At 47.8% G+C, this 27,840-nt stretch overlaps 1 protein-coding gene across 4 annotated transcripts; it reads right to left on the reverse strand.

Moving 5' to 3' along the window:
- Window positions 1-106: 106 nt before the first annotated feature.
- Window positions 107-27,398, reverse strand: ELMOD3 (ELMO domain containing 3). 4 transcript variants are annotated; one of them, XM_004271614.4, is made up of 12 exons: window positions 27,259-27,398; window positions 25,677-25,950; window positions 21,781-21,858; window positions 21,206-21,278; window positions 17,514-17,582; window positions 16,459-16,550; window positions 14,966-15,089; window positions 14,610-14,732; window positions 11,809-11,939; window positions 1,924-2,000; window positions 1,527-1,654; window positions 107-1,062 (listed from the first exon to the last, which is right to left on the reverse strand). In XM_004271614.4, exons 2-12 carry the CDS (start codon window positions 25,728-25,730, stop codon window positions 860-862), a joined length of 1,152 nt encoding a protein of 383 aa, XP_004271662.1. In that variant the 5' UTR covers window positions 25,731-25,950; window positions 27,259-27,398; the 3' UTR covers window positions 107-859. The 4 variants fall into 4 exon arrangements, with proteins under 4 accessions (XP_004271662.1, XP_012389128.1, XP_033287283.1 ...); XM_012533674.3 differs by having other exon boundaries at window positions 27,247-27,387; XM_033431392.2 differs by lacking the exon at window positions 1,527-1,654 and having other exon boundaries at window positions 27,247-27,387.
- Between the last annotated feature and the right edge of the window lie 442 nt (window positions 27,399-27,840).

The following is a 27,840-nucleotide window of genomic DNA, read 5'->3' on the forward strand; positions in this document are numbered from 1 at the left end:
CAACCAGGACGTCACCCGGCCGAGTGCCTGGCTCTAAAGGGGACCCTGGGATAACAGGGCCACAGGAAGGCACAAAGCTTGTCTGGAAGGAAAACACTTGAGACTCTTAACCCAGAAGAATTCTTTTATTTAAAAACTGCTGGTACGTGAATTTCCTCCTTCCCTCGCCCAGGCCAGAGAACCATCCCTGATGGGACCTGCACAGCCTCCACGGGGGGAGCCCAGCTGGTGGGCGGTTAGGATGGGCGGCAGCAGACACCTAGCCCAGTGCCTGGCTCTGTGTCACAAGCAGTGGGGAGGAGGGATGGGGAGAGGTGAGGGTGGGATAAGTGCAAGGCCAGAGACCCCAGGGGATGGAGAGGAAGGCAGGCCCGTGTGCACTCTCTGGTTCATGCTGCCCCCTGTCAGCTGCTGCCACCGCTACCATCTCCCTTCACATTCTAACTACTCAGCCCATGTCTGGTCCCTGTCCCGTGGACCCGAGGCCTGAAAGCCCCGCTGCCAGGAGTCAGAACTCCGGCACCTCTCCTCGGGAATACCTTTGATGTAGGGCTGTGTGGAACACCCAGACGGGGTCTCCCACCTCATGATCTGTCACTGAAATTACCTGGAACCCAACTCTGGAAGCTGTAGCCCAACTAAGATTGTGGCAAAGTTTTCCTTGCTCTGGAGGCAGGTCTGCGGGGAGTGGGTCAAATTTAACAGCCCCTAATGTCTCATGCAGGTGAGGGTCCTTGGCTCCCCAAACAGGCTTCCTACATCCCTTCTGCTAGGACCGCAAGGGGCAGAATGGCGCCAGGGTACACCCTCCGAAAGCCCCTTCAAGGCTTTTGATCCGGGGGCCGCTCACTGGGGTTGGTCAGATCAGCCATGTGCCTTCAGAGGAGTGTGGTGGCAGGTCACACACTCCTGTGAAAGTGAGATCCTTGGAGGGAGGGGCTTGTGGCCCAGCACACTTCCGCGCCCCCAACAGGGAGGCCTGTCCCTTTGACACTCCAGCCAAGTAGATCTCCAGGGTCTTGAGCAGCCGTCTGGGGCTCTTCTTGGCCAACACCTCCAAGTCTGGAACAGAGAGGATTGGGGAGCAGAAGGCTTGTGGGGGCTGTGGAATGCACAACCCAGAGGCTCTGGAGAGGAGGGTGAACGAGTCGTCTAAGATGGAGAGCTCACCAGAGAGGGAGACCCAGGAAACAAATCCGGCCACAGGGACCACATGCTCTACCCTGTCCGGGACAGTCTCAACTTCGAATAGCCAGTCCAACCGTTGGGCCCAGCTTTTGATTCAGAAAATATAGTCACCGGATGTACAGGGCCAGGAAGGGAGAAGAGTGGCGGCAGAGGAAGGAGAGTGGCAGGCTCTTGAGGGTGGGATTGGAGGCCCGGGGAAGCTGGAACTTGAGAAGCCATGAATGGGGGGCGGGGGGAAAGGAAGGCACCCCAAACCAGTCCAGCAACCACCCTGGGGTCCCTGAACCCGGGGACGCCAGGAGTGCAGGAGCTAGGCCTCCCCAGAAGAGGGAGCACACCTCTGAGGACAAAGCCCGAGTCAGAGATGGTCTTGTGCTGCGTCCTCCAGACGTGCGCGAGGCGGAGGAAAGTGGCGGCGTAGAAGCTGTTCACCACCGGGACCACCTTCTGCTGCCGGTTACACTCCCTGCAGGACGAGGGAGGTCACCTGCTCAGCAGTGGACAGAGGCTGACACCTGGGGGCCCTCCCGCCCTGTCCCCAAGGAGCCTTCACATCTGAGGTCAGGGTTGGGGAGGAGAGATGGGCTGCGAGGCTGGTGCATGGGGATCTCTCCAGGTACCCCAGAACCAGCAGGTGAGGGAGAGCTGGGAGGATGAGGCACGCGAGGGTGGGGGGTGGGAGGGAACCAGGCTCTGCTGGCCGGGGAGGGCAGGGTGACCAGCGTGGGGACTCACCTGGAGAGACATCCCTCCCTTAAGGCCTGGATGGTGATGCGGGTGATGTTCACGGACATCAAACAGAAGGGGAATTGCTGGAATGGAGTGGGTACTGGGTCAGTGGCAATCTAGGCTCTCACCTTCTGTGCTTCCCGTCACCCACAACCCGACCTGGCCCGCAGGAGATAACAGTCACAGCCAGAGGCAAGCAGCTGGTATTACTGATGCTTACATTTAATGTTCACAGTAATCTTCCCATTTTACAGAGGAGGAAACTGAGGGTCAGTGACCTTAAATAACTTTCCTAAGGTGTTGGAACCAAGACTCCTACTGAGGTCGATTCACTCCGAAGCTGGTGCACAAACCCCTGTGCTAGTTCTCCAGTCTCTTCAACATCCGATGCATCAGCTCTCCCTGGCCTTCACCGGGCCCGCCCCGTGTGCTGCCTGTGGACCACATCACCCCCTGGGGTTGGATAGACACAAGAGGAGTGAGGCTCAGTTATCTAACCAATTCTATAGGTTCTTAAAATCTCTTCTCCCCTTCTCTGGGCTTCTGGTTATTTGCTCATAAGCTCTTCACCCAAAAGCAGACAGAGAAGGTACAAGTAGGTAGAAAGTCAGCATTGACTTAGGGCGCACCCCATCTCTTAGTAACACAGAAGCCTGAGAATGGGCTGTGCAGGTCCCCCTCCCGAGCGGGGCAGACTGGGTCCAGCACGGCTGCTTTACTAGGAAGAGCCTCCAAATTCCCTATAGCATCCACCTGAATGCTTTCTTTTTGGAGAGGCCAGTTCCTTCCTATTCTTTAACAACAAAAACCCAAGCAAATGAAAAGAGGCTTTCCCCAGGGGATCTGCAAATACTGCATGTTAGTTTCCGCCCTTGAACCCACACAAGGACATCGGCTGAGAGGGACACATAGACCAGTGCGTTCCTTAGCTTAGAACAAGAGCCAAAGTCTATTTATCCCATCTGCCTCCCTTGAGAAGAAAAATCCGTTACATCGTGATGTAGAACTGTGCTGTCCAGTACTCTAGCAACTAGCCAGGTGTAGCTATTTAAATTTTAATTAATTGAAAATTCAGTAAAATTAGAAATTCAACTCCTTAGTCATACCAGCCGTATTTCCTGTGCTCTATAGCCACTCTTGCTTAAGAGCTGCTACGCTGGACAGTGCAGATAGAGAACATTTCCTTCACTGCAAAAAGTTCTAGTGGCCAGCACTGAACTGTAGAAGGTCTTCTGGCTCCACGGGGATTTTTCTCAGGGCCTTCCATGACACCTGGATTCCAGGTCGTGGCCTGGCCACCTGCCAGCTGTGTATACTTAGGAAGGCCACCCGAACTCTGTGAGACTCGGCTCTCCCGTCTCTCAAAACCAAAAAGGAAATAAATTTTAAGTGCTGTGCAGAAAAGAGTGAACACGTCTGAAGAACCTAGGGGCAGGACAGGAATAAAGATGCTGACATAGAGAATGGACTTGAGGACACGGGGAGGCGGAAGGGTAAGGTGGGACGAAGTGAGAGAGTGGCATGGACGTATGTACACTACCACATGTAAAATAGCTAGTGGGAAGCAGCCGCATAGCACAGGGAGATCAGCTCGGTGCTTTGTGACCAGAGGGGTGGGATAGGGAGGGTGGGAGGGAGATGCAAGAGGGAGGAGATATGGGGATATATGTATATGTATAGCTGATTCACCTTGTTATAAAGCAGAAACTAACACACCATTGTAAAGCAATTATACTCCAATAAAGATGTTAAAAAAAAAAAAGTGAACACAGGCCTGAGATTGCCATCCTTAGAAAGGCCTGCTTATAAGGCTGGCATCTGGGAACTTGGATTTTGAGAGGGTTCCCACCATCCCCTCAGGCTGACTATTGTACCCAAACTGTGCAAACCATACGGTTTATGCTGAACACCTGCCTTCGCTCTGATTCTGGAATTTTGGTACGTGCTAGACAGATGGTGCTGCGTGACCAGCCCCCAGTAAAAACCTCGGATACTGAATCTCTGATGAGCCCCCTGGTTGGTAACATTCCACGTGTTACACAATTCGATGCTGTTGGAATTAAGCGCGTCCCGTGTGACTCTACTGGGAGAGGACTCCTGGAAGCCCGCACCTGGTTTCCTATGGATGTTGTCCATGCACTTCTTCCCTTTGCTGATCTTGCTTTTGCTGCAGTAAATCACAGCTGAGAGTACAACTATACACCAAATCCTGGGAGTCCTCCCAGTGGTCCTGGGGACCCCCACACAAGGGCCATGCTCAGTGGAGTCAATTTGCTAATCCTTACAAAAACTCTCCAGGGTAGCTTTTATTTTATTTTTTTATTTTTTATTCTTTTTTTTGCGGTACGCGGGCCTCTCACAGTTGTGGCCTCTCCCGCTGCGGAGCACAGGCTCCGGACGCGCAGGCTCAGCGGCCATGGCTCACAGGCCCAGCCGCTCCGCGGCATGTGGGATCTTCCCGGACCGGGGCACAAACCCATGTCCCCTGTATCGGCAGGCGGACTCTCAACCACTGCGCCACCAGGGTAGCTTTTATTATCCACAGTCTACATTTTCTATTATCCCACAACCTACCTCACAGAGCTGCTCTAAGGAGTAATTTAGATCACATGTGCAAAATGCTAAGTGCAGCACTGGCCTGAGGAGGTGCTAACAAACGTTCATAATTATTATCTGCACCTCAGTGGGTAGCTGAGGTCAGCAGCAATGCATCTCTACCTTCGGGTATTGCCTATTTAATTATAATATTTGTATAATATCATCCCTTCCCTTGCTTCCTTTCAGTCTAAAAATAAATATGGAAACAAGAACATGGTAGCAACATAATTAACAGAGGATCCGAACTTAGTGTTCATTCATTCTCAGGAATATTTTTATAAAAGCCTACTTACTAAAAAGCAGTGAAAACTGGAATTCAGATAGAAATATCTCCTTTCCTTCATCCCCCCAGGTGACTCTGAGGCGGGCTGCTGGCTGTAAGGAGCCCACGGCTGGGCGAGCTGTCAGGTGATGGGGGTCCTCGCCCCAGCTTCACCACTTAGTAGCTGCCCAGTTTTGTATATGCCCAGGAGTGAGATTGCTGGGTCATACGGTAATTCTATTTTTAGTTTTTTAAGGAACCTCCATACTGTTCTCCACAGTGGCTGTATCAATTTACATTCCCACCAACAGGGCAAGAGGGTTCCTTTTTCTCCACACCCTCTCCAGCATTCGTTGTTTGTAGATTTTCTCATGATGCCCATTCTAACTGGTGTGAGGTGATACCTCAGTGTAGTTTTGATTTGCATTTCTCTAATAACTGGTGATGCTGAGCAGCTCTTCGTGTGCCTCTTGGCCATCTGTATGTCTTCTTTGGAGACATGGCTATTTAGGTCTTCTGCCCATTTTTTGATTGGGTTGTTTTTTTAATATTGAGCTGCATGAGCTGTTTATATATTTTGGAGATTAATCCTTTGTTCATTGATTCGTTTGCAAATATTTTCTCCCATTCTGAAGGTTGTCTTTTCATTTTGTTTGTAGTTTCCTTTGCTTGGCAAAAGCTGTTAAGTTTCATTAGGTCCCATTTGTTTACTTTTGTTTTTATTTCCATTACTCTAGGAGGTGGATCGAAAAAGATCTTGCTGTGATTTATGTCAGAGAGTGTTCTTCCTATGTTTTCCTCTAAGAGTTTTATAGTGTCCAGTCTTACATTTAGGTCTCTAATCCATTTTGAGTTTCTTTTTGTGTATGGTGTTAGGGTGTGTTCTAATTTCATTCTTTTACATGTAGCTGTCCAGTTTTCCCAGCACCACTTACTGAAGAGACTGTCTATTCTCCATTGTATATCCTTGCCTCCTTTATCATAGATTACTTGACCATAGGTGCGTGCGTTTATCTCTGGGCTTTCTATCCTGTTCCACTGATCTATATTTCTGTTTTTGTGCCCATTCCATATTGTCTTGATTATTATAGCTTTGTAGTATAGTCTGAAGTCAGGGAGTCTGATTCCTCCAGCTCTGTTTATTTCTCTCAAGACTGCTTTGGCTATTCAGGGTCTTTTGTGTCTTCATACAAATTTTAAGATTTTTTTGTTCTAGTTCTGTAAAAAATGCCATTGGTAATTTGATAGGGATTGCACTGAATCTGTAGATTGCTTTGGGTAGCATAGTCATTTTCACAATAGCGATTATTCCAATCCTAGAACATGGTATATCTCTCCATCTGTTAGTATCATCTTTAATTTCTTTCATCAGTGTCTTATAGTTTTCTGCATACAGGTCTTTTTGTCTCCCTAGGTAGGTTTATTCCTAGGTATTTTATTCTTTTTGTTACAATGGTAAATGGGAGTGTCTCCTTAATTTCTCTTTCAGATTTCTCATCATTAGTGTATAGGAATGCAAGAGATTTCTGTGCATTAATTTTGCACCCTGCAACTTTACCAAATTCATTGATTAGCTTTAGTAGTTTTCTGGTGGCATCTTTAGGATTCTCTATGTAGAGTGTCATGTCATCTGCAAACAGTGACAGTTTTACTTCTTCTTTTCCAATTTGTATTCCTTTTATTTCTTTTTCTTCTCTGATTGCCGTGGCTAGGACTTCCAAAACTATTTTGAATAATAGTGGCGAGAGTGGACATCCTTGTCTTGTTCCTGATCTTAGAGGAAATGCTTTCAGGTTTTCACCATTGAGAATGATGTTTGCTGTGGGTTTGTTGTATATGCCCTTTATTATGTTGAGGTAGGTTCCCTGTATGCCCACTTTCTGGAGAGCTTTTATCATAGAGGGGTGTTGAATTTTGTCAAAAGCTTTTTCTGCATCTACTGAGATGATCACATGGTTTTTCTCCTTCAATTTGTTAATATGGTGTATCACACTGATTGATTTACATATATTGAAGAATCCTTGCATCCCTGGGATAAATCCCACTTGATCATGGTGTAGGATCCTTCTAATGTGTTGTTGGATTCTGTTTGCTAGTATTTTGTTGAGGATCTTTTCATCTATATTCATCAGCGATATTGGTCTGTAATATCTTCATGTTCCTTCGCCAGGAAATGAAGACTTACAAGGATCATCTCTGCCCTACCTTTACGCAGGCTTGTCATGTTGATGGGATGAAATAACAGACGGAAATTGCAAGGAAAGCTATACAAATTGTTGTCTGTTTGTAACTACTGTTGCGAGGGGCTTCCCTTCCTTCCAGCAATCAGCCAGATGCGGCCTGCGTCTCGGCATCTGAACTGTAGCACTCCTCCTCCTCAGGACAGCGTGGGCCATGCACTTTCATGGAGTCCTGGGTTCCCCCAGCATCTGTACTTTCTGGCCAGTTCCCCTTTAGTAGGATGTACCACAGGTACCTGAGACCTCAGCTCTCTCCTTAGAAAAGAGACAGGACTGGCTTCTGGCAGGTCTGAGTCCCCCAACTGTTACTCTGGTCTCCTACGTGCCTCCTGGAAAACTGTATTTTCAAGATCCATAAGGGCTTGAGGTGAAGTTTTCCTTTAAACTTTGGAGTTACTTAAGAGTTCAAGGAATCACAAAGCCGGAAGGGACCTTAGAATCTTTTAGGCCAAATCTCTTATTTCATAAAACAGCAAAGGGAGGCCCAGAGAGGCTAGGTGACTTGCCTCAAATCATAGCTAAGTAATGATACTGCAGATGGAACTAGGATCTAGCTTCCTGACACCTACACCAGCCCTCTTATTTTATTATTTTAAGCTGCTATTCCTTCTTATTGTCTGACAGGCATGTTGTGGAGTAAGTATAAATCCACAATAAATTCCACAGAGGCCAGCAGGTGAAGGGATGAGAAACAGATTGGTCAAAGTGGTCAGGCTGGTCTGGACCCAGATCAAGTACCCAGGGCTTCCTCTCTCGTCTTGCTCTTCCCTCTGCCTGGGACATTCCTCCCTCAGATATCCAATGACCTACCCCCTCACCTCAGTCAAGCCTGTCCTTGAAAACGAATGAGGGATGCTGAACTGGCACTAACCCTCTACCCTGGCTTCCATATTTCTGCAGGAAGATCTTACAAGAGAGCCTTCAAAAACCACAAGAAAGGGAGGCACTGAGGTCAGAGATGATTTCTAGGAAATACTCATTAGCTGGGGGACCTTGGGCAAGCCATTTCCCCTGTCTGGGTCTTCACTGTCTCTACAACAAGGGGCTGGCCCAGTGACTGCTAAGATATGCCTCAACCTCTGGGCCTCCTATAACAAAGCAGCATCGCTACAAGAGACCGCACTGTTTCACAGGCTAACTGGTCCGGTTCTCAAACCTGACCCAGACATCACCTCCCCGCATCGTGAAGAGCACAGAATACGCCCACATTCTCAACTCATGGGTCCTGATATACCTCAAGACCAGATCCTCACGAGGTCCCCTCTTGCCTCCTCCAGTGTCTCCTGGAAGAGATGGGCGTATGTGAAACCGTCAGGTTTAATGGGTACTTTTCCTCAAAATGTAACAGAGATATGCAGTGAACGAAATGAAAAACTGCCCAGGTGGAAGGAACTGTGTGACTATGTGTTTTGTAGTCAAGAAGTTTTAGATTCAAAATGGATCTATCTTACCTTACAACGGCTGTGTGTATATGTGTGGATGTATGTGTTGTGTCTGTGTGTGTGCAGGCGCGAGCGCAGATATGATTTTGAAAACACCACATATAGTTACGTATGCATGTATTATCTATAAGATGTATATAAAATGTATTTTTGCTCACAGAAATCAAAAGTTACTTTGATAACTAACACTCCTTGAATGACCAACGTGCTTAGCACTTTACACGGTTTTTCTGCAACTCAGAATAAGTCTACGGAGTTGGGATTATTTTCTCATGTTACAAAGGAAGAAGCTGAGGTTCTGAGAATTAACTAATATGACCAACAACACAGTTACTGGAACAGTCTGTTTTTGCAGTGCAGGCCGGCCTGACTCCAGCTTGAAGACAAAATGATCTGAAGAAAATGCTGCAGGTCTGACCTTCAGCCACTCATTCTCAGCTCCTCTCCCTCAGGCAGCATCACACCCCCCTTCCTGTTCTCTGTGAAGTGCTGCTGGGGCCTGGGCAGGTTTGCTCACCACTGGAGACCACTCCTTTCGGAGTCAGGAGGGAATCAGTGACACATACATATCTTCCAAGCTCTGGACACTGAGAGGGCCTAGAAGCAGTGAGATCCTAATACCAGTGAGAACACCCAGCACTCAGATCTTGGTTTCCAAATATCATTCTCCAACTAAAGAACAAGAGCTCTTTGGAGAAGTGGTTGATCTCAGGGCTGGGAATCATTCAGGGAAAATACAAGAGCCTAGAGCATCTTTAGGGTCCAGAAAGTAGAAAAGTGCTCAAAAAAGGACAGGGCATGGTGAAAGGGCACAGGTACCACCTGAAAGAGCTTTTTTTTTTTTGAAAGAGCTCTTAAAATGGTAGACATGGGACCTAGAGGGGTGGGATAGGGAGGGTGAGAGGGAGGGAGACGCAAGAGGGAAGAGATATGGGAACATATGTATATGTATAACTGATTCACTTTGTTATAAAGCAGAAACTAACACACCATTGTAAAGCAATTATACTCCAATAAAGATGTAAAACAAAAAAAATGGTCGACATGGGAACAATTCTAGCAACAAAATAAATAATAAAAGTGTTGGGTTATATCCCATAGAATAAAATAAAAATCTGAGTCCCTGTGGATATAAAAAGTACCAGAATCAATAAATAGCAAAGACAATTCTTTCTTACAGAAGAATTCCAATTAATAAATTTAAAAATTAATAAATGTAGGAGGAATGAGGGAAACAAAATCACTATTAGAATCAAGTTTGAGGAAAAACAGGATATTTGCATAGCTTCAAAGTATCTTCCTCCAAGACAGTGATTAATTACAAAGGGGAAAATAGTAACTTTACAGCGTAGAAACCTGGCTGATATCTCCTTAACCATGTGCCCAAGGTTAACTTCACCAGTAATAAGACATGTTGACATGGGTGCTCCTGACATGAGGTACATCACTTCCGTAGTTGTCAAAAACGCATAACCTGGGGCTTCCCTGGTGGCACGGTGGTTAAGAATCGCCTGCAGGGGACACGGGTTCAAGCCCTGGTCCAGGAAGATCCCACATGCTGCGGAGCAACTAAGCCCATGCACCACAGCTACTGAGCCTGTGCTCTAGAGCCCATGCGCCACAACTGCTGAGCCTACGTGTCACAACTACTGAAGCCTGTGCGCCTAGAGCCCGTGTTCCACAACAAGTGAAGCCACTGCAATGAGAAGCCCGCGCACCACAAGGAAGAGTAGCCCTCACTCGCTGCTACTAGCGAAAGCCTGCGTGCAGCAACGAAGACCTGATGCAGCCAAAAATAAATAAATAAGTAAATTTATGAAACAAACAAACGCATAACCTCAGTCTGAAATTTATATGGCAGATGGAACCACCCCCACCCTTGCTCTTTCTTTTCCATTTCAGTTGGTGGCCACTCTGTCTTTCCAGCTGCTCAGGCTAAAAATCACCATTGATGCCTCTTTTTCTTACACCTGTACCCAATCCATTCGAAAAATATGCTGGCTCTATTCTCTACAGCCCATACGCTCAAGATTCTACATCCAGAATCGGATCACTTCACAACGCCTCCTCTGAAAATACCCTGGTCCAGATCACCATCATCTCTAACTTGATTACAAAAGCCCTCACCAGAGACTACTCTCAACCCAACGGCTGGCAGGATCCATTTAAGAATGTAAGTTGGATCGTGTCACTCCAGGCTGTTCAAAACCCTCATTTGACTCAGAGTAAAAGCAAACATCCTCATCATAGCCTACCGGGCCCGACACCGTCTGGTGCCCGTTACCCCATCACCTCCTTCCTACTGCCCTCCCTGCCCCTTCTGCTCCAGCTGGCCTCCCTGCCATTCCTGCACATGCCAGACATACACCTCCTTTGGGACGTTTGCTCTAGCTGCCCGCTCTGTACGGAATGCTCTTCCTCCAAATACAAGCTTGGCTAACATCCTCACCTCCTTCAAGGCTTGGTTTAAGTCTCACCCTCTCGTGAGAGCTACCCTAATACCCCATAAAGCTGTAATCCTCCCACATTCTCCTAACCTTGCCTACTTAGCACTTACCACCTTTAACATACTCTATAATTTATTTATGTATTAGGCTGACTGTCTTGTCCTCTCTGCTAGAAGGATCTTTGTCTGTTTTGCTCACTGATGTTGCCCAAACACCAAGAACAATAACTAGCACAGGGAATCCTAAATAAATACGTGTTTAGTACATGAAGGAATTCCAGGCCCCATGAATCTGGGATAGATGAGTGGCAGGAAACAGGTCGAGTATGTTTTCTAAATGGGGGGACCACCACCTTTTACTACAGGGGAAAACCATCAAACCAACCCTGGAGAGCAGGCCTGGACAGAACCTGAGGGCTACGGGAGCCACTTCTGGCCTTTCAGCAAGTCCATGTGTTACCTGACACTTCGAGGCAAACCTTCTTCTCTGGGCAAATAAAGGCTGACCCCCCTCCTCCAGGGTCAGGAGAACCTGCCAATACTGGGAGGGCAGTGAGCTGAGACGCTGGTACCACAGTTGTGTCTAGTGCTTTTGTACATTACCTCATTTAATTTTCCCAACTCTCCAGCTGACGTTTCCAAGATTTCCCCTTTATGGATGAGGAAACCAAGGCCCTGAAGAGTTGAGGCACTTGCTCGAGACACACACTAATGAGTGCTGGAGCTCAGATTCCAGCCAGGTCAGGGTGACAGGGATGCCCACGCCCGGTTTGCCTCAGCTGTCCTGAGGGCCCTCAGCAATTGGAGATCTACCTGTGAAGCTGTCACGGTTACTCAGGAGAGCCCTGTGCCCAGGTCCTAGCCCCTACAGCCCTCTCTGCTGGCTTCCCACCAAAGCCCCACCTGGATATGGTGACGAGACAGGCGGAAGATCTCCTGGGCCATCAGCAAGGTCTTTGAGTCCATCACCAGGTACAGGAGATGCAGGAGGGCAAGGAAGCCTGCTCCTCTCAAGTCTGTGGCTGGATTTGTTCCTAAAACAAAAACCAAGAGGAAATTCAGGGTGCTTAATGAAATCCCTGCTCTGTGAGATTCAATGACTTGGTTACCTTGATCACTGCCCAAGTGGAGAGCCTAGACTTCCCCTGCCTGACTGTAACAAGGTGCCCCCCAGCTCTGCCAAGGCAGTCAAAGAAGCGGGGAGCTGGGACTTTTATCCTTCTCTAGTGCTAAGGAGCCCACCACACCCTTCGTGACATCAGTGGAGGCTACATGGCAACAGCAATGAGGCACCCCTGCCCCACCCAGCCAGTGGTATTAGTGGAGGTCAGGTGGGATACCTGGATTTCTATCCCCACCTGGCAGTAATGAGGTGACATCACCCTTCCCCCACCGCCCAGTGTCAGAGGAGTCCTGCTAAAATAGAAGATTTAAAGATGATCAACACTGTCATTACATAATACCCACAATATCCAGGACACAATAAAAAATCACTCATTACACCAAGAACCAGGAAAACCTCAATTTGAATAAGAAAAGACAATCAACAGATAGCAACACTGAGATCACACACATGTTGGAATTACCTGATAAGGAAGGAATTTATAGCAGCTGTCCTAGGCAGAATAACTGGCACTTCCAGCGATAGCCACGTCCTAATCCCCAGAACCTACAAGTACGTTCTGTTGCACAGCAAGGGGGAATCAAGGTTGCAGTTAGAACGGAGGTTGCTAATCAGGACAGGGAGATTATCCTGGATTATCTGGCTGGGCCCAATGTAGTCAGAAGAATCCTTAAAAGTGAGAGAGGGAGGTAGAAGCACAGAGTCAGAAAGAGAGACGTGAGGACAGAATCAGCTCAGAGAGATGCTGCGTTCCTGGCTCTGAAGGAGGAGGCACGTGGGTGGACTCTAGAAGGTGGAAAAGGCACAGAAATAGATTTCCTCCCAGAGCCTCCAAAAAGGAATGCAGCCCTGCTGCCACCTTGATCTTGCCCCAGTGAGACTGTGTCAGACTTCTGAACTACAGAACTAGAAGATAATAAATCTGTGTTGATTGAAGCCACTAAATTTGTGGTAATTTTCTGCAGCAACAATGGGAAACTACTATAGCAGCTATCATAAAAATGCCTTTGATAAGCAAGTACAAACATTTGAAAAAAATGAAAAAACAGAAAGTCTCAGTAAAGAAATAGCAGATGTAAAGAACCAAACAGAAACTTCAGAAAAATATAATACCTAAAATTAAAAACTCACTGGATGGGCTCAACAGCAGAAAAGAGACCAAAGAGGAAAGAACCAGTGAACTTGAAGATGGAACAATATAAACTGCCCAATCTGATCAATAGAGAGAAAAAACAAAACAAAATAAACAGAGCCTTGAAGACCTCTGAGCTATACAGAGATCCCCCTAAAATGAACAGAGCCTCTGGGACCTGTGGAACAGTAACAGAAGATCTAGCATCTGTGTCATCAGAGTTGTACAAGGGAGGAGAAAGAGCAGGGCTGAAAAAAGTACTCAAAGTAATAACGGGTGAAATTTTACCAAATTTGCCAAAGACATAAACCTACAGATTCAAGAAGCTGAGCAAACCCTTAATAAGATAAGCCCAAAGAAATCCCCACTAAGACATATCAGAGTCAAACTCCTGCAAACAAAAGAAAAAAAACAAACAAAAGAGATCTTGAAAGCTGAGAGAGAAACAACTTCTTATCTAACAAGGAGGAATAATTCAAGTGACAGCAGATTTCTCATCAGAAACCATGGAGGCCAAAAGGAAGTAGCACATTTATTTTCAAGCGCTGAAAGAAAAGACCTGTCAACCTGGAATTCTACATTCAGAGAAATTATCCTTCAGGAGTGAAGGGGAAATCAAGACATTCTCAGATGAGGGAAAGCTAAAGAATCTATTGCCAGCAGACCTACTTTAGAAAATGGCTAAAGGAAGTTCCTGAAACAGAAAGGAAGTGATAAAAGAAGGAACCTTAGAATATCAGAAGAAAGAACAATGGAGAGAGTAAATATATGGGTAAATACAACAGACCTTGCTTCTCCTCTTAAGTTATTTTAATTAATGGTTGAAACAAAAATCATAACACTGATGTCATTCTCAATGTACACAGAGGGAATATTTAGGACAATTATATTATAGATGAAGGAAGGTAAAGGGACTTAAACACATTGTCAGTACCAACAGAGCACCAATTAATTATGAGTATATAAAGTTTCCTTTTTAAATTAAGATATTTTCCTATTCTATACAAATGTAATTTGATACGATTTTGAAAAAATAGTACAGTCCCAAAACAGGTGAAATCATTTTGTTTCACTCAAAAAAATGAAATAATATAAAAAAAAATTGTCATCGATAGTAAAAGAAAAGAATAAAAAGAAAACACTGGATTCTAAATCCTATCACTCCCATGCTTTCTATCTCACTTAGAGGAAATATTTTACACTGGCCTGCAAGGCCCCGAGCGAACTATTCTCCTTCTCCACTTCAGCCACACTCCTTGCTATTTCTCAGAAAGAGGTACACACATTTCACCTCAGGGCCTTTGCATTTGCTGTACCCTCTTCCTGAAATGCTCTGCCCCAGATATCCTGTCTCATGGTGCTGACATGACAGGAAGAGGACTGTCTGGGTTCTCATGCTAGTCCTGGAATAAGGAGTCAGGGAGAAGATGAACCATTCCTCTCTCTTACCCTGAAAGCCCAGATCTTCCCAGTGGTCTCCGTGGAGGGCACAGTCAAACTTGGAGCCGGTCAGCTTCTTATAGATGGTCTGGAGGACTCGGCCATGCATTGGGTCTTGGCTGTCCAGGCCACCTGCCCCAAAACACACCCATGCTCTGTTGGATTGGCCCTCACAGGAGGACTGAGTGCTTCCCAGAGAACGGTACAGCCCAGACAGAGCTGGCCGGTGCTCCAGACACTCTGCTCTCCCCCCAACGTGGTAAATGCAGGAGCCCGGGCTTAGTCTCAGCAACCGGGTAGCAAACTGTGCTCTCTGCCGGACCGCTCATGCGGCGCCTGCCTTGGGGCAGCACCCGTGCACTCACACTGAGCGATGGTCAGGACCAAGTCCCTTTCTTCACGGAGGCCCTGGTGGAGCTTGGGAGGCCCGAAGAGGCAGTGCCGGAGGGCAGCAAGCCCGGTCCTGCGGATCGTGGGCTGGATTCTTTTCTGGGGAGGAAGGTGCAGGCAATAGGCAGAGTGTTGTGATCATTTGCTTTAATTAACTTACCATCAGGCTCAGTACAGGACCGGTCTTGCAGAAAGGAGTGGTTCTCCCACTAACTGGCTGGCCTCTGGGCCAGGGAAATGGGGCAGAAGCTGTGAAGCATCTGTGAATCTCTGGAGACAGGCTCTTCCAGCTCGTAGGCTCTTTGTAAGTAGAGAGAGATGTCCCCAAGCATAGGTGTTATCATCCGGTTGTCTACATTTGGTCCTCTGGGCTTTTCCAGAAATAGCTATGTCACTGACTACCGAGGAAGCTAGAGGTGGCTGGCTATGGGGGCTGGCATCTCACAGATGCCAGGCCAAGTTTCCCAGCAGGGCTGCTTCTACCCTTTGTAAGTCTGTCTCTGTCTCTCTCTGTAAAGGACATAAATATAAAGTCTAACAGCTCTCTCAGCTTCCAAGATAAGACAGTCAGTGGGGGGGGGGGGATTTCTCTGGCAGTCCAGTGGTTAGGATTGCACGCTTGCAATGCAAGGGGCGCTCGTTCAATCCCTGGTCAGGGAACTAAGATCCCGCATGCCATGTGGCACGGCCAAACCAACAAACAAAAAAACAGGCAGTGGGCACTTTTTTGGAGCAGGATACCCCTGAGGGGAGCTGGCGCCTTCTGTCCACACCACAGCAGCAGTGCCTAAACCAGCTCCTGCCGACTTCTCCTTGTTCACAGCCATTGCCGCAGGGCTTAGGATACTCTGATTTCGGCAGCCTCTGGATCTCTGGGTCCTACAAGCCAGTCTGATTCCTATCTTTTTAGCCTCGCTCCTTGAGCCAGGCTTTAGGTTGAAGATCTGAGATCACAGTTCTCTAAACTTACTACTGGTCACCAAGATTCCCCAGAAAGCTTATCAGCTTTTACTCTCCTTCATATTCTTTCTTTTTCCAACCCCACATATTTTTTAAATTCCCAAATAACTTCTTGTTCCTCTAGGGGATGGAAGATTTTCCTGCGGTGGCAGTGAATTACTCAGCTCTCTGGACAGGCTGCCCTGCTTCCCCAAGGAACTCCCTAGCATCTGATTGCAGACCTCCCCATCCCTAGGAGGGGAAAGCAGGGAGCAGCTCCACGGGCCCCTATAAGACAGGGCCACTAGAGTTCTGGGGGCACAGTCCCTGAAAGGCCGCCGGGGCCCACATGACATGTGGGTCCTTGGCCACTTGTGATCCTGCACCCCGAGATTTCTTAGTCGAGACAGAGCCCTCGCCTGGAAAGTTCCATCTTGCTTGCCCAGTGCCCTATCCTGGTGGGGAAGAAACCTGGCTCCTGGGAAGAAAGTGCTTTGCTTGAGACCCCCAAACCTCCCTACTGTCATACCTTGAAGGAAGAGAGGTCCACGGTCTGGAAATGCTGGAGGGCCTCAATGAAAGAGATTAGCTGCCCAGGCTGGTCTGAGCTGGCCCGGCTCCCTGTGGCAAAAGGGAAGACACTCTGGCACTTGTAACAGTAGTCATTCTATCAGCAGACATTTACTGAGGGCCGCCGGTTGTCACCTCTAAGCCCAGCGCTGACTTTCAGCTGTAAACGTCAGACACCTACAGTTACAACCAAGCCTCCTCTGTCAAGGGGGTGGCGTTATCTGCTGGGCTGACTCCCTTTCGGACCCGGCTGTGCAGAGGCTGACTAGGCTAAGCCCTGAAGTGAGTGGAGATAGATCTGCAGGGGCCCCTAATGTCCACTCATCTGTGAGCGGGGGCAAGTCACTGCCTGGAGGAGGTACCCACGCAGGAGCATGCTACAGGTTTGTTTAGGGGCCTTTCCTATCTTCTACTTTGCCCCTTCTCACGCCCTGGATACGAATGATCCCCTATCCAGCCTTCGTCACAGGGTACTGACTCATCAGTCCGCAATACAGGTGATGGCTGATACAGTCCACTCTAACATCTCTTCAGGAGCTCAAGTGGGGTTCAGGCTAGATTTGGGTCCCAGTTCTCCCCTCCCGCAGCTCCATCCAAACCTCCTGAAAGGCACGAGAGACAGAGGCTTCCAGCAGATGGCTTCAGCCCCCAGTTCCAGGGACTTCCTTGTATAGTGAACAGCCTGCTCGACCTGACACAGGGGTCCTGGCTGCCTGCCTCCATCCTCTGCCTGACCTCATCACCCTGCAGACGTTGACCCTGACGAAGGTCCTCCCTGTCTTCTCTCACGGCTGGCAGCCCTCTCCCCAAGGCATTCATCCCCATTCCCTCCAGAGGTCGATGGCATCACCTCTGAATTGGGAAAAGAGGTTTTATCCTATGTCACGTATTGAAAACGAGAAGACCCAGGAATTCTGTATCCTGATCCCAGAGGCACAGAACATTAGCCGCACGGGTGGCTCGTGTGCTTAGCAGCAGCGGGCTGTGAGGAGGCAGCACCGTCCCTGCAGTTACCTGTCTCTGGCTGGATACTGTCCACAGCTTCCCATTCTTCTTGGGCTCGGAGCACCTCTGTATTCATAACTGCAGTAGTGAGAAAAGGAGACCCTCTGAGATCTAGGTGTGTCCGGATTGCTGTCGTAGCCCCTGGCCTTCCCTGCCTGCCTTGGGCCTTGTTGCTACCCTCTGACATGCCAGAGTGAGCTTTCAAAAAGGCAGATCTGACGGCAGCCTGCTGCTCAGAACCCTCCAGGGAGTCTCCGTAATTCTCAAGATGAAACCCCAACTCTTCACAATCAGGAGACTCCTTACCTCTCTGGCTCTGTCCTAGGGCATCCAGAAGTACCTGAAGTCTCTCAACACCCCCCTTGGGTGCCTCTGCACACCCCGCTCCCCCACCTTCAGTTCCAGCCCCTTCTAGCGCAGTTCCATCTCATCCTTCAGCCAATTCCGGTATCACCCTCACCTGGGTGCCTTCTTTAGCCTCTGTAATCTGCGTTAGGAGCTGCTCCATGAGAGACCCCGACACCCCATGCTTACCACCATGTTGCAAACTGTCTTGCCCACTGCACTGGGCGCCACAGGAAGGTAGGGTTCTGAGCGCCTGACACGTGACAGGTGCACAATGAATGTTTTTGTTGTTGTTTGTTTGTTTGTTTTGTTTCTGGCCGTACCTCGCAGCATGCAGGATCTTAGCTCCCCAACCAGGGATCAAACCCGTGCCCCCTGCAGTGGAAGTGCAGAGTCCTAATCACTAGACTGCCAGGGAAGTCCCCACAATGAATGTGTGATGAATGAATGAAAGCACAACAAAAGCGAGGGAAACAGAAGAAAAAAGCAGCAGGACAGGCGCTCTATAACCACCACACAGCCCTCTTCTCCACACCACAGCTGCCACTCTCTGGGCCAAACTGCTGGCAGCATGGCCCATCACTGGCTTTTCCCATTTGCTACGGAGGACACTGGCCGACAGTGGGCAGGATGGAGAGACCTCTGTTTGACACCCAAACTCGTGAGCCTTCTGGCCTGGGTGGTGAGAGCAGGTTAGGACAGCTCCCCTCTGCCTGGCAATCCGGGCTGAGGACGTTCACGTGACAGTGAACTGTTTTGTAAGTATACTTGCAAATTAAAGAAGAAGCTACCCCAAAATCAAAACACTAAAGGATAACGAGGACAAGGAGGCTGCTGGGGAGCCGGAGGGCACAGCTGGCAAAGCACAGCGCAGAGCCAAACAGCTTGTCAACTTTCCATCTCTGTCCCTCACGAGCTGCGCTTCTTCGGGCAGGTCACTTAACCATTGGTAATCACTCTTCCAACTATTGTGAGGAGGACGTAACTCTTCAGATTCTAGGGGAGTGCGTGGCCCAAAGGCCACTCGCTCAATAAACATCAGCTAGTATCACTGACGCAGTTGTGGGCTCGGGTCTGGCAGGGATGTGGACGGTGGGAGCAGATGAGATGGGTCCGGGGTCCTGAATCCTGGACTTCTAGGACATTCAATCTTGCCAGCCCCAGCCCGGGGTAGCAGACTACACCAGGGCTTCCAAACTAGGTAACTTCAACAGAATACAGAACACTCAACCTGGGACAGTGAAGAAAACAAAACTTACTTCCAGCATGCTGAACCCTTGGGAGATGAAAAAGAGGGACAAAGTGGCTAAACAAGAAGAGTGGAGCAGCCATGGATCTCATCACGACGCTGAGAAGCTCCCCACCCTTCACCCCTCATCCACATCCAGCTTCACTGACTTCATGACTTCAGATCATTATGAGCAACTCGATCCATCTTTCACCCCCCACACCTTCACCTGCAAAACGGGTTGATCAAAGGTTGTGAGCCAGGAGCACAAACCTCACAGGCAAGGGTGTGGGAGCTTACTGTGACAGCAAGGTAGTCAAGAGAAAGTCCGAGGTCTCAAGCAGCAACGCAATCTGGTGCCCAAACTGGAGACAAACATCCAACCCGTGTAAGAGCATCTCTCTCCTTTCCTGGTTCCTTTAGGACTCCCACCTCTGAAGATGATCCTGACATAAATACTAGTTTTCCCCTAAACTGACAGAAGAACGAGGAGCCACAGCACGAATCTCCAGGACAACAAACCCAGGTCCCGTTAGTACGGCTCTTTATCGTTTTTCCTTTTGTCAACTGCCTCCTTTATTTAGGCCCTCTTCTACTTATTCGCATAGTAAACGGCACAGCTGATCTAGTCGGCCTATTAGTTTAAATTTGCTGAGAGCAATCTGGGGAAAAAATTGTAGTTATTTAGTATGATTAAGAATATCTGGGGCTTCCCTGGTGGTGCAGTGGTTGAGAGTCCGCCTGCCGATGCAGGGGACACGGGTTCGTGCCCCGGTCCGGGAAGATCCCACATGCCGCAGAGCGGCTGGGCCCGTGAGCCGTGACTGCTGAGCCTGCGCTCCGCAATGGGAGAGGCCACAACAGTGAGAGGCCCGTGCACCACAAAAAAAAAAAGGAATATCTGGCACATAAATGCCAGTTGCACTGAAATAGAAAATACTTTAGCATTTAAGGCAACATCTCTAATAAATGTTAGGTTTGTCACCACATGGTAAAGACAAAATTCAATTAAAAGATACTTTACAGACCTCCATATAGTTTTTCTACATTGGAATATTTTTAACAGACCCCATATTCTTAGAGATTACATTTTCAGTTTACAGAATTTAAAGACAACAATGCACACCAATGAGCGCTCACTATGATTTACATTCTGTGTGCTAAGCACTTTACACTACCTCATTTAATCCTTACACAACTCCTATCATACAGGTTCTGATATAATCCCTGTTTTATAGATGAGGAAAGTGAGAGTCAGAAAGATTAAGTTACTTGCTCAAGGTCATAGGGCTGATGGGTGAAAGAGGCAGGACTTAAGCCAGAGATATCTGGCTCCAGAACTGGTTCTTCTGAATTGGTGAGTGTGCTTTTCTGTGTAATAAATTAGCAAGTGGAATGAGCTTTAAATATAGTATGGGAAGAGCCATGTCAAGCAGATAAAACAGGATAACTTTTCAAAGGCTTTTCACCCACTCTGTCTCATTTCATTATCACAACATCCCTTTGAGGACAAAGGAGGTACTAATATTTCCACTGTAGACACAGAGATTATATAATTTGCCCAAAGGCGCACAGTAAGCTACCAGCAGGGCTTGTGGGGCCAAATTAGAACTCAGGTCTCTAACTTCCCTTGAAGGATGATAACTCTATGAAGTGCTACAGGAGGGGCGTCCCTGGTGGCACAGTGGTTAAGAATCTGCCCGCCAATGCAGGGGACACGAGTTCGAGTCCTGGTCCGGAAAGATCCCACATGCCGCGGAGCAGCTGAGCCTGTGTGCCACAACTACTGAGGCTGCACTCTAGAGCCCGCGAGCCACAACTACTGAGCCCGCATGCCACTACTGAAGCCCGCGCGCCTAGAGCCCGTGCTCTGCAACAAGAGAAGCCACCGCAATGAGAAGCCCGCGTACCGCAACGAAGAGTGGACCCCGCTCACTGCTACTAGAGAAAGCCCACGCGCAGCAATGATGACCCAACGCAGCCAAAAATAAATAAATAAATGTACATATATATATATATATATATATAAAATTCTACAGGAAAAGTAGTGAGAGAAATTCAAATGAGGAAAAGCAGACCCACAGGGAGCTCCGCCTTGAGTCCCACCCAGGCTCCGAGGGGGACTTACCAGCCGGCTCCCAGCCATTATTCGCTTCTGCCGTCAGGGCCCGGAGGATGCCATGGTTCTTCAACTCTGAGATCTGTAGGGGCAGCTGACCCTTAGTGCGAGGGCAGAGTCCACGTCCCCCCACCCACACAAACAAGTCCCACCCGCTGTACTGAGTGTCCTCGAAACTGGAGGCCAGAAGAATCTAGTCTTCCCACATGGGTTGGTTAAAACCAATCTTAAAGAGAAGCACCCGGAAAATGCCAACTATGACGGAGCAGTTGAGTGACGTGAGGACAGGTATGAATATATGCCCTCCTTGGAGAGCAAACAGACAAAAATCCACTCAACTCAACTGAGACAGAGGTGTGCTTGCGGTATTCCCGCTGCACTCTATGTTCTGCCTCATTATAACAAGTATCTTATCAGATAGAGGTTGTTTTGCATGCCTGTGCCCTCCCCACACCCCCATCCAAAGTGTGAGCTACTGGAGGGCAGGGTCTGTGCCATCCTGTGTCCCGGTGCCTGGCACCACATAGCAGCAAGTAACACAAGCTTCTGCTGCCAGGAAGCACTGAGGTGTGGGTGATACGTACAGGAATTCCCCTGAAAGCCAGAAGAGCACTGTTTTCCTTGTCACATGGTGGAGGGTACCCAGCAGACACACCTTCAACCTGCAAGACAAACCAAAGTCAGTCTCCTGGGCACGTAGTAGTCCCTCAAAGATGACAGCTTAAACATCACACCTTTTTCCAATAACACACACACACACAAAATGGATGAACTCCTGAGAAGTCAACTACAAGGAATACTGTAAGGGAAAACTCCTGTTTAATCGGTCTTAAGAAAAACCACGAAAAGCTTAATGTTAATATAATCTTTAAAAAAATTTTTTTTAAATATATTTTATTTATTTATTTTTGGCTGTGTTGGGTCTTCACTGCTGTGTGCGGGCTTTCTCTACTTGTGGCGAGCGGGGTCTACTCTTCGTTGTGTTGTGCGGGCTTCTCGTTGCGGTGGCTTCTCTTGTTGCGGAGCACGGGCTCTAGGTGCGCAGGCTTCAGCAGTTGTGGCACGTGGGCTCAGCAGTTGTGGCTCACGGGCTCTAGAGCGCAGGCTCAGTAGTTGTGGCGCATGCGCTTAGTTGCTCCGCAGCATGTGGGGTCTTCCAGGACCAGGGATCGAACCCGTGTCCCCTGCATTGGCAGGCGGATTCTTAACCGCTGCGCCACCAGGGAAGCCCAATGTTAATATAATATTATACAGATTTCCTTGCTCCGTTCAAGGTCCCAAGGCTCTGAGTAAGTGAAGTTGAGTGTAGCACTTTCCTCACTTTTGGCCTTTCTGCTCAGCCAAACCTTCCCCCTACTGGAGCTTAAAAAACCATCTGACCAACTTTTTGCAACTCATATCACCAATACAGGGCTAATTTTCCTAATATGTTAAAAAAAAAAAAAGATCCTACAAATCAGTAAGGAAAAGAAACAACCCAGTAGAAAAACTGGCAAGGATATGATTTACATAAAAGGAAGCACAAATAGTTCTTAAACGTGAAGAAATGCTCAACCTTACTCATCACAAGAGAAATGTCAAATAAAACTACTCTGAGATAATGTTTTTCACTTATCCTATTATCAAAGATCAAGAAGTGTGTTAACACTGTGCTGGCTAGACGACCAAGAGTTATAAGACACTGGAGAGTGAATTGGCACCACCTCTCTGGCTTGACAATACCTGGCGAAATCACATATGCTGTGCACATTTGGGGCCTGCAATTTCATTCTAGGAATTTATCTAACACATATAGTCATCCATGTACAAATGACATGCTGACAGTGTCATTCATGGTAGTACTGTTTATAAAAAGCTAGAAAAACCCTGACTGTCCACTAATGGACTTTTAATTTTATTTTATTATACTTTATATTTTCCCCCCAGTTTTACTGAGATATAACTGACATACAGCACTGTATGAGTTTAAGGTGTACAGCATAACGATCTGACTTATATACATCATGAAATGATGACTACAATAGGTTTAGTGAACATCCATCATCTCCTATAGATACATCAACAAATAGAAAAAAATTTTTTTTCCTTGTGATGAGAACTCTTAGGATTTACTCTTAATAACTTTCATTTATAATATACAGCAGTGTTACCTTTATCATGTTGTACATTACATTCCTAGTACTTATTTTCTTATAACTGGAAGTTTGTACCTTCTGACCACCTTCATCCAATTCCACCCCCACCTCTAGTAGCCACAAATCTGATCTCTTTTTCTATGAGTTCCTTTGTCTGTTTTTGATTTTTTTATTTTTGGCTGCGTTGGTCTTTGTTGCTGCACGTGGTATTTCTCTAATTGTGGCGAGCGAGGGCTGCTCTTCGTTGCAGTGTGCGGGCTTCTCACTGTGGTGGCTCCTCGCTGCAGAGCACGGTCTCTAGGCACGCAGGCTTCGGTAGTTGTGGCTCGCTGGCTCTAGAGCACAGGCTCAGTAGTTGTGGTGCACGCGGCATGTGGGATCTTCCTGGGCCAGGGATTGAACCCGTGTCGCCTGCATTGGCAGGCGGATTCTTAACCACTGTGCCACCAGAGAAGTCCCTATTTGTTTGTTTTTGGAGTATAATTGACCTACAACACATTGTTAGTTCCTGGTGCACAATACAGTGATTTGATATTTCTATACATTTCAAAATGATCACCATGATAAATCTAGTTGTCACTAATGGACTAATTTTAAAAAAATTAAAGCATATCCACTCAATGAGATCCTATACAGCCATAAAAAAGAGTAAGAAAGTACTTTATGGACAATTTGGAACAATCTTCATGATATATTAAGTGAAAACACAAAGGGCAGAGTATATACACTATTTTGCCATTTGAATTTCTAAAAAACACATAAATATATTTGCTTGTCTTTACAGAGACTATTTCCAGAATTATATCCAAGGAAGTAGTAACTTTGCCTCCATCAGGAAAATTGGGTAGCTGGGGGACAAGGGTGGAAGGTAGTTTTTTCACTATATGTACATCCTCTGTACTTTTGGATTTTGAACCATCTGCAGAATTATTTTCTCTAAAATAAATAAAAGAAAAAATAATAATTAACGGAATTATTGCTTATGTCAAGGCCCGAGAATCCCAGATTGTCCTGTTACTCTAATCCCTTCCACATATTTTTGCCAACTAACACTCCTTAAACACAGCTTTGATTTTTTTGATTTCTTTTTGCCTGGAACACAAGAATGGACACTAAACACACCACAGCTGAGCTAACTCCTCCATAACTGGCCTCACGATGCCTAAGCACTATTGTCTCCCAATTTGATCCAATGAACATATGTGCTGCAGTTCCTCTCACCTCCAACCCCTGGGTCATGTGATTTTCCTCCAGAATCCGCCCCCACCTCCACCTTCTCAGTGTTTTCTGGTCCCTTCAAGATCAGTTCCACCTCCTCGGGGAGGCCGACCTTACCAACTGGGGCTACAATGGTCCCTCACGTCTCTAAGTCCTATAGCCCCTCTGTATGCGGCACAAGGGCCTCTGCAAAAGACCCGTCTCCCCAGTCAGACTGCCGCTTTGAGTGCAGGGACCTTCTCGTATACTTGTTTTATATTTCTTAGACCATTTGCACAGCACTAGGCTCGAGATACATTCTCAAAAATATCTGGTAATTCATCGTGCTGAACAGCTCCCTGGAGAAGTCTGTGTGCTCAGGACTCATCGCATCCTTCCTTTCCCTCTCCGATTCAGTCCTCTCTAGTGTCCAAAGATGGATGTTCTCTGGAAGAACAGTTCATCTATCTTAGAACAGTGACAAAAACCTCCCTGGACTCCCAAAGCACAGGCTTTGTTCCCATTCTGGCCACTGAATCCCACAGGCTCCATTTAAGACTATTTCTGGGCAAGGTAGTGAAAAAGGTAAGGAATGCAGGGTAAGCCACCAGGCTAACACGAAGACATAGCACATTGGGGGACTTCCCTGGTGGTCTGGTGGGTAAGACTCTGTGCTCCCAATGCAGGGGGCCTGGGTTCGATCCCTGGTCAGGGAACTAGATCCTGCATGCTGCAACTAAGACCCAGTGCAGCCGAAAAGAAAAAAAAAAAAGACATAGCACATTGATTCAGGAGTCCTGACAATAACCAGGCCAAAACACGCACTGGAGACAGAAAGGGCCAGTAAGGTAAACAACCCAAATTGATGAAATACACATTTCTTGGGGGATTCTGCCTGAAATTCTCTTCCCACCCAAGCAAATCCAGACCAAAATCCCATAGCCCACTTAGAAAATAAGCTGTCAGGAAAGGCAATTGACCCAGAAGTGACTAGAAGCTTCTTCTAGTAGAACAAAGAGAACTAGAGTGAGGATTCTTCCTACACATTTCTAAAGCTCCACATCCTCTTGATGTATGCTCTATCTTATTACTATTAACAACATAACCCAAACCAACACCTTCTTTCCCAAACAGAGGTGCTTGCTTACCTGTCCCTCTCTTAATTCTTTCTCATCATGGAAAGAGCAAGAGTTTTCATTCATGACTCAAAATCATTTGTTCAAGTGAACTCTGTCCTTGGGCTCAGAAAGGAGTTTAATAAGGTCTGAGATTAGAAGCTCTGGGGAGAGCCCTAGATCCGACTGTTCTACCTTTGCCTTCCTTCTTGGCAACCACTTAGACTAAGAACAAGAAAACAGTCCCTGTGTGCCATCACCAGGGTGCAGGTTTCTGTGAGTCCCTGAGGTTTCCGGAGCATCAGCCCTGAAAAAAAAAAAAAAAAAAATTAAAGAATAAAACTGGTTTCATCATTCAATTATGCCTCTGTTAAGAACTGACTTGAGGGCTTCCCTGGTGGCGCAGTGGTTGAGAGTCCGCCTGCCGATGCAGGGGACACGGGTTCGTGCCCCGGTCCGGGAAGATCCCACATGCCGCGGAGCGGCTGGGCCCGTGAGCCATGGCCGCTGAGCCTGCGCGTCCGGAGCCTGTGCTCCGCAGCGGGAGAGGCCACAACAGTGAGAGGCCCGCGTACCGCAAAAACAAAACAAACAAACAAAAAAAAAAAGAACTGACTTTAAAAATCTTCAAGCAGCTGTAAACATATTCTGAATAAACAGGCTTCATTAGCCAAATGCCTGCCTCTTACTATCCATGTCACTGGATGGAAAGAAGGGGTCCCTGCAGGAGTCCGAGAGCTGGACCATCAGTACCCAGGAGGCAGCACCAGTGTAAGTGGTGGGGATCTGTTTCTGACGATGAAGTTACTGAGATCTGGGGCAGCATCTCAAAGGGGTGAGGCTGCATGGTCTTAGCTTAAGTGCTCAGGCTTTGCTTAGGTCTCAGACGCAGGTTGGGCCTAATACCAGATTCGGTTCCTACGACGGTAGAAACTCAAAATGCAACACTGTGCCTACCCTTCCTCAGTTAGCACCAACATTGTACATGTGGCAGCTGCCTAGCCAGTGTGGCTAGCTCTAAGCCCTTCCTCCCATGAGTCCACCCTAGGAAGAGGGCTGGACAGGCCCACACCTCATCATGGGGGAAGTGGACACCATGGATGTCTGTCACAACAAGAATGTGGATAAGTATGCAGATGACTGGCAGTCGTACCTCACAAACTTGGTTGACTTTTTTTTTTTGGCACGCTGCACGGCTTGCAGGATCTTAGTTCCCTGACCAGGGGTTGAACCCAGGCCCTTGGCAGTGAAAGCGTGAAGTCCTAACCACTGGACCACCAGGGAATTCCCCAGACTTGGCTGACTAAGGACGGAGGGTGGCACTGCCCTGAGGTCAGCCCTCCAGAGAATATGATCTGGGTTCCCTACAAACTGGCTGCCAGTAACAAGATGGACTCTTTGTCAGGGGGCAGGACGCACTGACTGATTCCTAACACCAAGAGCGGGAACACCTCCCGACTCTAGGGCTAGACATTTGGCTCACTGTAATTGAGGGGGAGGGCAGTGCTCCTCAGGAACTAGCTCTCTCTGGGGTCTCAGCATCTGCCTCCCTTTCCTTTCCCTCCTCCTTGACCTCCATGACAGCATATGACCAAACACTCACACACTGGCCAACCTTGCGAAGGTGACAGGCAAGTATGGTGACGGCAATCTCAGGAAGGCTCTTCTGTTACTGGGCTCGAAATGTATCAAGCAGCAGAGATGCATGACCAACTTTACACGCCTGCTGGCGCCTCAGTTCTGGCTGCCGCCCTGCTGGGGGCTTCAATAGGGACAGTTACTCTCTGTAAGAGAGAAAGAAAAGAGCAGAAACCGTCAAACAAGCAAGTACTGGAAATCACAAAGTCACTCCTACCAATATTAGGCGAGTTCCTCACGGCTGGGCCTGAAGAAATGGCCATCCTATAAAGATGGATCCTTTCCAAATTCAGTATTCATGGTGCACCCACTTTACTTTTTTTTTTTTTTTTCTTTTTTTGCGGTACGCGGCCCTCACCGCTGTGGCCTCTCCCGTTGCGGAGCACAGGCTCCGGACGGGCAGGCTCAGCGGCCATGGCTCACGGGCCCAGCCGCTCCACGGAATGTGGGATCTTCCCGGACCGGGGCACGAACCCGTGTCCCCTGCATCGACAGGCGGACTCTCAACCATTGCGCCACCAGGGAAGCCCACCCACTTTACTTTTTTAATTAAAAAAAA

This window comes from Orcinus orca, chromosome 13 (genome assembly GCF_937001465.1).
Source record: "Orcinus orca chromosome 13, mOrcOrc1.1, whole genome shotgun sequence".
NCBI classification, from domain to species: Eukaryota; Metazoa; Chordata; class Mammalia; order Artiodactyla; family Delphinidae; genus Orcinus; species Orcinus orca.

Coding starts and splice junctions, on each gene's coding strand:
- ELMOD3 (XM_004271614.4), bottom strand. CDS start 25,730: ATGAATGAAAACTCTTGCTCTTTCCATGATGAGAAAGAATTAAGAGAG. Junction 21,859..25,676: donor AAGAATTAAGAGAGGGACAG/GTAAGCAAGCAC, acceptor TTTGTCTTGCAG/GTTGAAGGTGTGTCTGCTGG. Junction 1,655..1,923: donor AGGGAGGGATGTCTCTCCAG/GTGAGTCCCCAC, acceptor CTCGTCCTGCAG/GGAGTGTAACCGGCAGCAGA.